Source organism: Panthera leo, chromosome A1 (genome assembly GCF_018350215.1).
Source record: "Panthera leo isolate Ple1 chromosome A1, P.leo_Ple1_pat1.1, whole genome shotgun sequence".
Classification (NCBI taxonomy): domain Eukaryota; kingdom Metazoa; phylum Chordata; class Mammalia; order Carnivora; family Felidae; genus Panthera; species Panthera leo.
In genome coordinates, this window is record NC_056679.1 from 90,061,973 (window position 1) to 90,076,381 (window position 14,409).

General features: G+C 49.7%; 2 protein-coding genes across 6 annotated transcripts in view; both read left to right on the forward strand.

The window, feature by feature from the left end:
* Positions 1 to 2,453, forward strand: part of GFPT2 (glutamine-fructose-6-phosphate transaminase 2) — a 47,752-nt gene extending 45,299 nt beyond the window's left edge. For both annotated transcript variants that reach the window (XM_042932367.1, XM_042932376.1), the window contains exon 19: positions 1,577 to 2,453. In XM_042932367.1, coding sequence (XP_042788301.1) covers positions 1,577 to 1,621 — 45 coding nt within the window. In that variant the 3' untranslated portion in view covers positions 1,622 to 2,453. The remainder of the gene's footprint in view (positions 1 to 1,576) is intronic.
* A 9,084-nt stretch (positions 2,454 to 11,537) lies between these two features.
* MAPK9 (mitogen-activated protein kinase 9) overlaps positions 11,538 to 14,409 on the forward strand; it is a 61,068-nt gene continuing 58,196 nt past the window's right edge. For 2 of the 4 annotated variants that reach the window (XM_042932438.1, XM_042932408.1), the window contains exon 1: positions 12,443 to 12,531. The gene's annotated coding sequence lies outside the window, so the exon portion shown is untranslated. Of the gene's footprint in view, positions 11,554 to 12,442; positions 12,532 to 14,409 lie in introns of those variants that run through there. The other 2 variants (XM_042932401.1, XM_042932392.1) reach the window with 2 other exon arrangements.

The window sequence follows — 14,409 nt, forward strand, 5'->3', positions numbered from 1 at the left end:
GACTGCAAGATTACGAAGACCATATCATTAAACTCATCACTCAGAGAGGCAATGTTAATTAGCAAATTTAATCATTTATTCCAGTCTTTTCCTTGTGCATGTGGATTTTTTAACATTTTTGACAGTATATCAAGGATGACATTTTACACTTTCCTTTTGAGTGTATTTACAAGTATTTTCTTACATCTTGAGTTTCATGTAAGCAACATTTAATCATTGCACAATATCCCAACATAGTCTTACAACATGGATTATAACAATGACTTAGCCGGTCTTCTATTATTTAAACTGTTGCTGATTTGGGAGAATATCTGCATAAATCACAATTGCAGTGAACATCTTTGCATGTACATCTTCCTCCCACATTTAAGATATCTCCTCAGTCTAGCAAATGATTCAACATTTTGAGACTCCTTTTTTAAATTTTTTTTTTAATGTTTCTTTTTGAAAGAGAGAAAGAGAGAGTGCAATCCAGGGAGGGGCAGAGAGAGAAAGGGAGACATAGAATCTGAAGCAGGCTCCAGGCTCTGAGCTGTCAGCACAGAGCCCAACGCAGGGCTCGAACTCACAGACCATGAGATCATGACCTGAGCCGAAGTCAGATGCTTAACCGACTGAGCCACCCAGGTGCCCCTTGAGACTCCAAACATATATCATCAATTTATGTTCCAGAAAAGAACCACCAACAAGTATGGAAGAACCTACAATTCACTGCATATAGAAATAGAAGTTTTATTACAATTGTATTTTGAGAAGCTTTTGAAGATACATAACCTTACAGAAAACAATGTAACAAGTACCTGGTGGTATACAAATCCAGAACTGCCACGGCTAACATTTTGTCCTATTTGTTTCTCTTTTAAAAACAAGAGCCAAATAAGGGGTGCCTGGGTGGCTCAGTCGGTTAAGCATCCCACTTCGGCTCAGGTCATGATCTCACGGCTCATGGGTTTGAGCCCCGCGTCAGGCTCTGTGCTGACAGCTCAGAGCCTGGAGCCTGCTTCGGATTCTGTGTCTCCCTTTCTTTCTGCCCCTCCCTCACTCGTGTTCTTTCTCTCTCTCTGTCTCTCTGTCTCTCTCTGTCTCTCTCTCTGTCTCTCAAAATGAAATAAACATTAAAAAAATTAAAATTAAAATAACTAAGCAATATAAGACACTGCAGATAAAGTTGAAGCCTACCATATCAACCATCTCCCGTCACATTTTCCTTCCAGCCTCCACCCTGAACTAATGAGCCTCATGGATTTAGTGTGTCTCCTTCCAAGAAACGTAAACAGGACAAGCTGAGTTAGCGTTTTAATAGCATGCATCATATCCTTTTAATAGGGTTAACACAGCATGACACACGTCAGGTGCACAGTAAATGTATATTGAACAAACTAAACCTTCTATAGTTGAGTGAAGTTCCTGGAGTAAGGAACGCTTCCAAGATGCAGATCTCCAGGGGCTCATGGTCAAAGGTGACCGGGAACACCCATCACCTCATCTTCAAGTACCCCGATAATAGGCTTTGTAATACAGCATGTTGCTGGGATCTGTGGGGTCCTGAGCAGCTCCTTTCTATGTATCGTTGCAGGTCGACTTCCCCAGAAATCTGGCCAAGTCTGTAACAGTGGAATAGAGAACAAGAGCCCGAGAAGGCCACTGCCACCTGCAGTGTGGTTCAAGGCCTGTCCCGGTGACATCAAGTGAGAAGAACAGCAGGCGTTCTGTGTGTTCCAAGTAGATCCCAGTAGAACTTGACAAGCTTTCACGTGCCTTGTACCCAAGTGCTTTGCTCACAGCAGATACTGTTTCTCTGTGTCCTGAAGTCGCCAGAGGAGAAGGGAATCATTGTTTACACATGGGGATCAGAGCGGACTTTTCCACTACTGTGCAATAGAGACACAGCTCTCTTCAGAGTAACTGTGAACCTTTTTGTAACCAACGCTAGTTAGTTTTGAAAGACAAAATATTTATAATGATGATTGTATAGCTTTTAAGTTATTTTTCTAGTATGTGGCTTTCTGTAGCCAACGTAATGCCCAGACCATGCACCCCAGCCTCCTGGCAGAGGGCATTCATCTCAGATTTGAGCACAAGGCATTGCCTCCCTGCACTCCTCTCTCCTCTCCTGTCCTCTCTTGGCTGCCCCTGAATCCCAGTCCCCTGACGTCAGGGAAGCCCTCCCACCATTTCCCTGTGCCTCCTGTAAATCCTTTCAAAATCTCAATGTCCTTTGACAGATTCTTCTCCTATAAATCCCTCTGACTCTCCAACTTCTGTTAAATTTGATCATGGTTCTTTTTAAGCCCAGGCAGCATTTTTGGTCCCTGCTTCTACCTATAGTAAAACAGCTTGAAATATCCCGTGCAAGAAAGTAGTTTTCAAGTGGGCTATCTTGCCCTCTGTTTAAAAGCGTGCACAATCAAGATACTATGCAATTTTAAGACAATAAAGACAGTACAATTCTTTTTTGGCTTGTGCATTTGGATTTTTGTTATTCTCATTCTTTTTGTGTACTTGGATTGTGAGGGTTTCTCAAAACAGGAACTCAGCAGTGTCTGGTGGGAGTGAGCCCCGTTTCTTTCTTTCTTTCTTTCTTTCTTTCTTTCTTTCTTTCTTTTGAAGTTTATTTATTTTGAGAAAAAGAGAAAGCATGAGTGGGGGAGGGGCAGAGAGAGAGGAGAGAGAGAGAATCTCAAGCAGGCTCTGCACTGTCAGTGCAGAGCCCGATTTAGGGCTCGAACCCACGAACCATGAGACCACAACCTGGGCCAAAGTCAGACACTTAAACGACTCAGCCACCCAGGCGCCCCAAGCCCTGTTTCTTGGTAGCCCGTGGCTCTGTGCCCACACTTGTGACCTGCGTCCTTCTTGTATGAAAATGAAGACTGTTTATTTTACACGATGAAACAAAATGCAGGATGTTTGAGACTCTTCGTTGAGTCCACTGAAGAGCTGTTGGAAGGGGCTGGACCACGTGATGCTGTTTCAGATGGCTTCCCAGAACCTGAAAGCATCATGCAGGCATGTGAAACTCTCTAATGTATACTTTTTTATTTCCATGAGTCTATCTTGGTCACCGATTTTATTGATATAATCAGGCAGGAAGATCAGAAGCTAGAGATAGGGTTCTGAAGGCTTGTGGGGTCTGACTTTAGGCTCCCAATGAAAGTGGCTCTCCCAGAGGCTTGTCCTCATGACCGCTATGTCCTCATGACCACTGGTCGGTTTGAGTAGCTCTAGTATAGCATCAGACCTTTGTTCAGAATTATCTGTGGGCTACTCGTTAACTTTTCCATCCTCTTCTATGCTGTCCCCTGTATCACAAGACTTGGAAACCTGGGAATTACATTTCCAGGTTAAATTCCACCAGTAAGAAGCATCATGGAAGATTTGGAAGATACTTTAGAAGTCATATTGTTTTTGAGAAATCATGTTGTTTATTTCTCCCCTGGCAGAAGCAGACAGAAGTGTGACTTCAGCAGATAGGAGGTCCTGCCATGGCCCTTAGCCCCAAAGCACTCGCCATGGCAATATTGCCTAAAACTCACCTACCCCACAGTGGGAGCCACCAGCAGAGGCTTCCTGCAACTACAGCAGCATCCTGCTTTTTAAAAAAATTTTTTTTCAATGTTTATTCTTGAGAGACAGAGACAGAGCAGAGCAGGGGAGGGGCAGAGAGAGAAGGAGAATCTGTAGAACAGAATCTGAAGAACAGAATCTGAAGCAGGCTCCAGGCTCTGAGCTGTCAGTACAGAGCCTGACGTGGGGCTCGAACCCACGAATCATGAGATCATGACCTCAGGGGAAGTTGAATGCTTAACCGACTAAGCCACCCAGGCGCCCCCAGAATCCCGCTTCTGAAGAGCTGGCAGGAGCCCAGGAGCCACAGCGGCATTCTCCAACCCACATCCACCAGCCCTTCCCACAGATTAACCAGGGCATAAGTCCTGCTGGAAATACTACTACTGTTGGTTTCTGCCTTTTTAACCAGACTGTGGTCATTACAATTTCAGGGGTTAGGAGACTTTATGAACTAGCCAGAACATTTTTATCTGGACAAGACCTAGAGAGACGCATTTCATTTTTACACCCAAGAGGCAATGACCATTCTGACTTTTGTACAAATCAGTCTCTTGCTTTTCATTATAGTTCTACCTGTGTATCTCTCCCCAAGTCATATACCACCTAGTCTCAAAAACAGAAGGCAAGCACACAGGAGCTATGCAAGGAGAGGGCATCACTGCCCCCGCTGGACAGAAGCTCCAGGAGTGAGGTGAGGAGAGCACTCTCCCGGGTCCGGGGGCTGACTTCCCCTTCACTGGGAGCTAACAAGGCCCCTTCTGGGGAAGTGACAAGCAAGCTCACAAGTGACTCTGGGGAAACACAGGGCTCTCCACAGCTGGGCGCCTGGCAAGGCTGAGGTGTGCACCGGGTACCCAACAGAAGTACGGTCAGAAGGAATGGGCTGCCCTGTACTTTCCACTTCCGAGCCCGCCATGGCCCTCTGGCTCTCAGGGAAAAGCTGAGAACTTCCGGGAGTGATATGTGTGTCTTCAGCAGAGCATGAGGGGAGATACCCTCAGCAGCACACGGTCACAACAAGCCAAGTCCTGGTGAGAATCTGGGCCAAGCTCTCCTGGGTGATCTGTCCTTGGGTTAGGAGAATGGTCCAATGGAAGTGGTGGGGGGAGTCTTCGTGATGACCAGCTGTCTGCCTCTCAGGTCACACTGAGGCAGGACAGCTCAGCTGCCCTCCACATCTGGAGCAGAGCTGCTGTCCCGGGATCATTCCATCATCCTCCGAGGGATTCCCTTGTCCTCTTGCTTCCCATATCTCATGTCTTCCTTCTTAGTTTCCTTTTTTCATTTTGGTGGAATACATCCTTCTTGAGTAAAGGAGCCTGGGAAGTAAACTTTTGAGACGTTGAGAAATAAATGACATTATTCCTCACATGTGACTGGGGGTTTAGTTACACATAGAATTCTAGGTCACCAAAAAAATGTTTTCGTCAGAATTGTAAACGTGATGCTCTGTTATCTTGTTCACAGTTTAAGAACTTCAAAGTCACTCTGATACAGGGGACCTTTTTATTTCCTTCTTTGTCTCCCCCTGTGTTCTGAAATATCACAGCAAGGGGTCTTGGGTATCTTCCTACTTAGTGTTGACTTCAGGCTTGTACCTCCTGCCCCTCCATTCTGGGAACTTTCCTTGAATTACTTTTTGGTGGATTTCTTTCTGTGTGTCTGGCCTCTCTTATTTCAGAGGTTGGAGCTACTAGACTAGCCTCTCCTTTCTTATGTTTTTTATTGGGCATCTTATCTTTTTTGCTCTTACTAAATAGGAGATTTAATTTATTCTCCCAACCTGTTTACTACTAAGAGTTTTCATTTCTGCCAATACAATTTAATTTCCAAAAGTTCTTTTATTTATTTATCTTTTGCTTTGGACATATATACTTTTAATACATATTTTTAAAATCAACTACAGCCCATACTTTATTCATATTTCTTAGTTTTTATCTAATGTTCTTTTTCTGCTGCCCTTTTCCTGACATCACATGACACGTCTCCTTAGGCTTCTCTTGGCTGTGACTGTTTCTCAGATTTTCCTTTTTTTTGTATGATCTTGACATTTTTGTCAAATACCAGTCGTTGGGTATTTTCGAGAATATTCCTCAATTGGGCTTGTCTGATGCTTTTTGCATGGTTAGACTGGGGTAATGTGTTTCAGGGTGGAAGCCCCAGGAGTAAAGTGCCATTCTCATTACTTCATAATGCAGAGGGGGCACGTGCTATCAACATGTCTTGTCACTGTTATGTCAGTTTGGTCACCTACCTCAGGTAGTGCTTGTCACGTATTCTAATTTTTCTCCCTTTCCATACTGAACTCTTTGGAAGGAAGTCATTATACCCGCCCCACACTTAAAACAGTGGGGAGATGTGGTGCCCGGGTGGCTCAGTCAGTTAACCATCTGACACTTGATTTCAGCTGGGGTCATCATCTCACGGTCCATAAGTTCGAGCCCTGCGTCAGGCTCTGCACTGACAGTGTGGAGCTTGCTTGGGATTCTCTCTCTCCCTCTGCCCCTTCCTCACTTGTGCTGTCTTGATAAAGATAGATAGATAGATGATAGATAGAAGTTATGCATCACTTCCTTGAGAGGGGATTATTTACATAAATTATTTGGGGTTCAGTACAGGTTTGTTCTCCCCCATTTATTTTTTCATTTATTAAATCATTTATATCCATTAGTATAGGCTCATGGATATGTATTTTATGCTGGGTTATAATACAATACTGTTATTTCGTTTATTGCTCAGATTGTCCCAGCATTGGGAGCTCTTTCTGTTGGCTCTTGTGTCCCTTCGACATACCCCTCTGTGTGTGTGTGTGTGTGTGTGTGTGTGTGTGTGTGTGTACTTTGTAAGCACTTCCTTACTTTCTTTTTTTTAAAATTTTTTTTAACATTATTTAGTTTTGAGAGACAGAAGGAGACAGAGCATGAGCGGGGAGGGGCAGAGAGAGAGAAGGAGACACAGAATCTGAAGCCGGCTGCAGGCTCTGAGCAAGCTGTCAGCACAGAGCCTGATGCGGGGCTCAAACCCACAAACTGTGAGATCATGACCTGAGCCGATGTTGGATGCTCAACCGACTGAGTCACCCAGGTGCCCCTTCCTTACTTTCTTGTACCACAAGATGCTCCAGACTCATCTTGTACATCTCCTGCCCCAGCCTGAGAATCAGCTAATGTTGATTTAGGACCCCTGGTTTCTTCTGTTGGAGAATGGCATCAGAAAACAGTTCCTGGGTTCTGGGTGTGCTTTGGCTGCTGCGGTGTCATTGGTTCTAGGCCATCTCAGCTGAGAGAGTAAGGACATATAGGTGTGCTAAATATGTTTTTGATGACTTCAAGGATGCAATACTTTTTCATTCTGTCTGAAGCCGGCAATATATTATTCCTTTCAGAATTTCCTTTTTCACATAGTCTCTGTTTCTTTCAAGATAGTTTTGTTTGGTTATCTTCATTGGTTTCTGTTTTGACTTTGCCACATGACCTTGGGCTGTCCAGGCAGATTCAAGGTGGTGGGAAATTTCTTGAGTACATGGTGGCGCTTGTTGATGCCGAGATCGACTTCTGGGCAATCTGGAGGGTTTGTTTTATGTTTTAGGGCTGGTCAGACTTCTGAGAAGAGTTTTCCAGTCCCTTGCTGTCAAGGGACTGCTGGTGCTCTGGGAGATGCCTGGAAAAAGGGGACGAGATCTAGTCTATTCAGCATTCAGTTATACGACACCTACGCCCCCTTTCTTATCCCCTGGCTTCTGCCTTTCCCAGCTGTTTCTGCCCTTTCTCCTGCCATGTCTTCACATGAGTCTGACCGCCCAGCCCACAGATGCAAGCCCTGCCCGAGGAGCCCATCAGACTCCTCTTCTGGGGATTTTCAAACTTAATGTGGCACAGAGGGCCTGCCCCTCCTTGGGTGGTGGAAGAGTAGCAGCTGATATGGGGAGGAGGAAGCTGACCCAGAGGAGAAAGGAATGTGATGAAGTGTTTGCCCATAGCTTCCAAGGCTCTGGCCAGGTTCCTAGGCTGTGGTCCCAGGGCCGGCTCCACCCATTGATCTCCCAGGTGCAACAATGCAGGAACCTCCCAATAGTTGTCCCCATTGGGTTCAGTGCGGCTTGGCTTTCTTGAACACACAACCTGAACAGTCCTGGCTTGCATCCCCTGGCACATCGGGTCCTGGTCAGGGGTGGGGAGGAGGTGGGGAGGGAATGGGGAAGTGGGAGGAGAGCAGTCAAGGTCGGGGGAGGGGGAAGCAGAGGAGGCCAGCACGAAGACACTCATTGTCCCTGTGTGCAGTCTATTCCCCGAGCTTGGTACTTCTCTCCCTGAGACCTCACAGCAGCCCCATCAGGTGGGGGTCACCACCCATGCCCACTCCCCATGGAACTGAGCCTCAGAGAAGCAACCTCCTGCCCACAAGAGCACAACAAAGTGGAAAGCCCAGTCGGAACCCAGTCAAGGCAAGTCAAGAGTGGATGATGAGATTGGAGCCAAGGAAATCTGTCAGCACTGTGACCCCTGGGCCAGCCTCAGGCCAGGGAGTGGAGCTTGAGCTCTTCCTTCCCTCCTGTGTTCTCTTCTCCCCTGTGGGGCAGGGAAGTGGACAGTGTCTGCCAGATGGGTGGTATCAGCTGTGCCATCAAGGAACCAAGTGCAAGGCAGGGAAGGGAGGAGCAGGGAGCAGTGAGGTCTCAGGAAAAAGGAATGGCCAGTGGCCTTCATCTCAGAGGGCACATAGCCAGAGCTGCAAGGTTAAAGGTGACAGGAAAGGGGGAGGTGATAGAAAGCAGGTGGGCAGCTGGGATGCACATTCAATAAGTCCTTCCTCTCCACAGGTGGGTGAGCAGGCCAAGGCCAGAGGTCCCCACCCCAAAAATCAAGTCAGGAACCTCCCTGACTCCTCCTCCTGACTCATCCCTACATCCTACCTCTAGGATGGACAATTCTGCCTCTTTTTTTTTAATGTTTATTTATTTTTGAGAGAGAGAGAGAGAGAGAGCATGAGCAGGGGAGGCACAGAGGGAAAGAGAGACACAGAATCCAAAGCAGGCTCCAGGCTCTGAGCTGTCAGCACGAAGCCCAATGCAGGGCTCGAACTCATGAACTGTGAAATCATGACCTAAGCCGAAGTCGGATGCTTAACCATCTGAGCCACCCAGGCGCCCCAGGACAATTCTGTCTCTTAAATGGACATCTTTTCCTTACATCAAGTTTTTTAGTATAAATTACATACATGAAAAGTCACCTTCTTTTAGGTGCTCAGTTCTGAAATTTGATAAACATATAGTGATATGACCACCGCCATAATTAAAATAGAGTATACCCATCATCTCAAAATATTCCCTCCTGGCCCCTGGTTATCATTCCCCACTTCCTCCACTTGACTTTGGCAACCACTGATCTGATTTTGCTTTTTCCAGAATGTCCTGTAAACAGAATCATAGAGGATGTAGCCTTGTTTAGCTTCTTTCACTTAGCATGATTTTTTTTTAATGTCTATTTATTTTTGAGAGAGAGCAAAAGCAGAAGAGGGACAGAGAGAGAGGGGGTCAGAGGATCTGAAGTGGGCTCTGTGGTGAAAGCGGAGAGCCTGATGCAGGGCTTGAACTCACGAACCGTGAGGTCATGACCTGAGTGGAAGTCAGACACTTAACTGACTGAGCCACCCAAAGGCCAAGCATGATGTTTTTGTATTTATCTATGTTGTGCGTTTGTCAGTCAGTCCTTTTTGGTGCCAGGTAATATCCCACTGTATGGATGTACCTCAGTTTATTTACCCATCTGCTGGATTATCTACAGACATAGGCTGCTTCTAGTTTTTGACGGTTTTGAATAAAGTTGCCATAAACATTTACGTACAGCTCTTTGTGTGGACATGTCTTTATTTTTCTCAGTTCCATATCCAGGAATAGGATTGATGGGTGATACGACAGGTGTATGTTTAATGTTACCAGAAATTGCCAAACTGTCTTCCAAAGTGGACAAGCCATTTTGTTTTTCCGCCAGCGGTGGATGAGGGTTCTGACTGCTCCACATCAGTCATCACCACTTGATATTGTCCGTCTTTTTTATCACAATGGGTGTGTAGTGCTAGCTCACTGTGACTTTAATTTTCATTTCCCTCAAGTCTTGAAGCAGTTTTAAAATCAGTTCTTTCCTTACACCTGGCCCCAGGCCAGGCCTCACCTTCTCCTACACAGGCCTTTGCAACAGCTCCCTAACTGGTCTTGTGAATATAAGCCCCTCATCCTAGAAACTTCATGTGCTCTAGTGATCCTTCCAAAATAAATACCTAATCGCATCATTCACTTCCTTTCTTAACACCCCTCAGCAGCTGCCCTTGACCTCCAGAGATGGAGCCCCTACCCTGCAATGCCTCAAGGGCCAGCAGGTAAGGGATGGTGAAGTCATGGCCAGAGTGGGGTGATAGGGAGTGGTAGGGGATGTGGTGATGTAAGGGCCTCCCCTAAAGGGGCAGCTGCCACTCAGCTCCAGCTGACCACTACCTTCTGGGAATGCAGACCCCATGTTGTCAGAGCTTCTAACTATCCAAGAGAAACTGCCAGTTGAGATTTTTCAAGTGAAAGCTCCCAATTTTCAAATGTTGTCAACTAATTAAAAAAAAAAAAAAAGCCACACTGGGCTAAACAAGCGTATCAGTGACTTGAAGCAAGTCCATGGGACTGTGGTCAGCAGTACCCATCCACCTCAAGGCCATATTTCCCCATCGCCAACAAGACCAGGTGACCCTTGGTTTCCTGAACACAGCATGCAGGTCCTGACTTCTGAATCTTTGGGTCCCAGTGCCCTTTCTGCCTAAACCATTGGCCTAACACATTCTTGCTAGCCTTATAGCCTCGGCTCAGGCTTCCTCTTATCCAGAGGTCTTCCTCAACTATTCCTCTCCAGCTAGCAGGCTAGGTCAGCTGTCAGTCATGCTCATGTGTATACCCCCCCACCCCCCACATGCCCCCGCTTCTCATCTCCCTTGGTCTCCACCAAAATTCTGTGCACTCTTCAAAGCATGGACTAGACCCTTCCCTACCTTGTCACCTCAGCTTTGTGTCTGTAAGTGTTCGCTGTTATTTCATAAACCAGAAAAGGCAGAATCCTTTTAGAAAACTCAGCACGAAATATGTATAGGTGTGTATGTGTGCGCAGTGATTTTTTGGTACTCACTTTTCATGGGATGAGTGTTGTAAACTTGACTGGAGAGTGCAGGAATGGGTGCCCCTTCCTAATCCAAGGGGAAGCACCCACTAGTGCTCCTTAGTGAAGCCACAGCTCTGACAGCCAGGCTTTACTAGCCTCCCATAATCCTTGATGATGGCCATTTTTGGCTCCGTTTTCTCCTGTGCACCTGGAGCAGGTGGCAGATGAGGCTGATGTGAGGACCAGTATGGGCAGGAACCCACCAGGGGGCCCTCCTCAATGCAGATCACATTCAGGAGCTACAATTTCAAGCAAGGATGGGCCATACTCAATTTTAGAAAACTCCCTCTGGTGGCCAAGGTAGGGGGTGGCCTAAGGAAGGACACCATGCCTGGATCCCTTCCTCTACCCTCCTCCTCTGAGGCCCTGGTGCCCTCAGCTGGCCCTGCATCACTGCCTTTCCATCCTCCCCAAATTCTGCCACCACCCTCCATGCCTCCCAGCCCCTTGACCTCCTCCTCGTTAGGATCCTGCTCCTTCCTCCCAATTTGGCCCCTGCCCTGATCACTCGCTGGGCTCTGGCATGCTGGGCTCCTGCATCCTGCGAAAGCTGCTCCTCCTCCACAGTCCCCCCTCTCCCTGTCCTCAAAGTGTGCACCTCCCCCCACCCTATCCCTATCCTTTTTTCAGTGTGTCCAGACTCCCTCCCTCCCTTCCAGCTTTGCTTATTTAAACGCAAATCTGGCAACACGAAATATCCTGGCCTCTCCCATCGTTTCATATGACCCCAGGCCTGCTGGAACCCGACCGAGGGGCCAGAGGGCTGCAGGAGTTGGCTCAAAAGAAGGTCGGTGTCAAGGGACCCCAGGACCTAGGGGACCCTCAGCACTGCATTCCCTTCTCCCCATTTACGACCTTGACTTTCTCTGAGCCAGAGGTTTGACCCCTGGCCCGAATACGCCAGCCTTTCCCCTCCTCCCTTCTGTCACGGACCCGCCGGGGACACTAGTCTGCACGTGGCCATCTCCTCGCACTCCGCCCTCCCCACCACCCGATTTCTAGCCGTTAGCAAGCCGCAGAGTCCAAGACCCCTGCCTCTCCTTCCCGCTCCCCTGCCGCGTCGGTCTCCTCGTCCTTCCAGGGGCCACACCGTGCCGGGTTCCTGGACGCCGGATGCCAACACCCCGGTCTTCCCTCGTCCTCGCCCGGGACTCTCCCCAAGACGGGCCGGTCCGTTCCCCTACAGGCCGCCTCGCCGCTGCCACCTTGCACCTGCAGCCCAGAGGGCCCGGCTCTCCCCGCCGGTCGGCCCTCTCCACAGCTTCCTGGCTCCGCGTCGGGCCTCTGCTTCGAGGTCCCCGTGGGGGGATGGAGGATCAGCGCGCGTACTGAGCCGGACCTGCGTCCCCAGCCCCGGGCATGCTCCGCACAAGCCGGAGGAGCTGGGCTGCTGAGGGACACCGAGCCCCATCGAACCCCGCACGGTTATCCCGGCTCCGCCCGCCCCGCCCGTCACGACCCGCCCCCCGGCGCGATTGGCCGCGCCTGCCCGGCTCTCCGGACGCTGATTGGTCGGCGCGAAGGTCGTTCAGGCCGGGCGCCGCGGCGGCGGTGGCGGCGGCGGAGGAGGAGAAGGGAGCCGGACCGGAAGGGTCGAAGCGCCCCGGCGCCCCTCACACCCACTGCAGCGGCGGCGGCGGGGCGGAGCGGAGTGGGGCGGGGCGGCCGGCCGAGCCCGGGGCAACGGAGCCGCGAGCCGCCAGTGCGCAGCGCCGCCAGTCCGCCCGCCCGCCCTCTCCCCCTGGCGCGGCGGCTGGGAGGCGAGGTGAGCAGGGCGGGCGGGCGGGCGAGGCCTGGCGGGGGCTGCTCGAGCGGGGCCCCGCCGGGGAGGGGCGGCAGGAGGGCCGCGCGGCCGCGGTCTGCAGGGCCAGGGGGCGCGGGGTCGCCGGGCTGGGGGCTACGGAGTGGGCCGGACTCTGTGGGGCGCAGACGGCCCCGGCCGCCGCCCCTGCCCTCCGGGCTGCCGCAGTCGCCTCCTCCTGCCCGGCTGTCAGCCGCCAGGGGCTTGCGGGCCCCGCTCCCTGGCCTGGCCCTGGCAGACGTGTCGTGGGGGATCTGTGGACGCCACCCCCCAGATTGGGGGGCACGCAGTTGCATACCCGCGTCGGGATGTTAAGGATCCCGGAGTCTGGTTTCCGCGACCTTGGCCAAGGCACTGACCCTCTGTTTTCCCCCAGGGAAAGTGGGGAAATGTCTACCCTTTTGGACAGGATTGTTGTCAGGCTATGTGAATGTGTGTGAAAGTGCCTGGGCACGAGCCCAGGCTGATAGGTGGAAAATTGGGCGGGATACTGCCCATGCTGATGTGAGTAGGGCACGAACCCCCTCCCCATCAACGCAGAGACCCCCATCCCCATGCTTCTCCAGTGCCTAGTCATTGCACATTCAGTGCCTAGCAGTGCCAGAGCGGCCCTGCCCACCTCCCCTACCACTCCCACCACCCAGAGCTCTGCTCTCCTGTCCCACCCATCTTCTCACCGCGCAGCCCCGTTTGCCTCAGGACCTTTGCACTTTCGTTTCCAATGCTTGGAGCTGTCTCCAGCGGCTTTGCACAGCTGGCTCCTTCTGGTCTTTCCTCTGGTCAGATGTGTCTTTTTCAACAAGGCCTTCCTTGACTACTCTCTTTCTCCCCTTAGTCATTCTATCTCATTAATTTAATTTTCTTCTTAGTGTTCACTCTGGTTTGAAACGATTCTATTTATGTTTACTTTGTTTCCTCTACAAGGAAGTAGCTTTATGAAAACAGGTAGTTGTTGGATTTGTCCACTGCTTCGTCCCCAGTACTTAGAAAGCACACAGTAAGTACTCAGTGATATCAGTTCAATGAATGAATGAATGACCCTACCTGCTGTTCCTTCTGTTTTGTCAGTTTATTTAATGACTTCTAACTAACTTGTGAAACCTGTAAGCAGATGGAAGCTTGTTCTCATTTAAAAGTCCTTGACCCCTTTATTTGGTAACTGTCAGAACAAGCTGTAATATAAATTTTGACATTTTTGTAATATTTTAGCTCTCATTTCCTTCCACACATTCAGGAGGCATTTGCTGAATTCTACATTATCTAGGTCAGGCTTTCTGCTCGGCCTTGGGGACACAAAGGCAATAGCAACAGGGTCCCTTCCTCCTGAGAGTCCCAGTAGAGGAGGCAGACATGCAGACAGGTTAGTGCCAGGACAGTGTGATGATGCTTGTTGTAGTGGAGGTGCTGTGCCATGGCATGGAAAGGTGGAGGTGACAGGTGGCGCTGGAGTTGGGCCATGAAGGGTTGTGAGAAATTTGCCAGGCAGGGAGAGGCACCGAAAGGGAAAGGGCAGGGTGAAGGAAGGACATCAGCCCAGTGTGGGGTCAGGAATCAGCCTGCAGGACCAGGTGTAAAAGAGCATGGAGTGGTGGGGACCTTGGAAAACCAAACCTCACCCAGCAATTTTAAAAACGAGGTCAGGGGCGCCTGGGTGGCGCAGTCGGTTAAGCGTCCGACTTCAGCCAGGTCGCGATCTCGCGGTCCGTGAGTTCGAGCCCCGCGTCAGGCTCTGGGCTGATGGCTCGGAGCCTGGAGCCTGTTTCCGATTCTGTGTCTCCCTCTCTCTCTGCCCCTCCCCCGTTCATGCTCTGTCTCTCTCTGTCCCAAAAATAAATAAAAAAT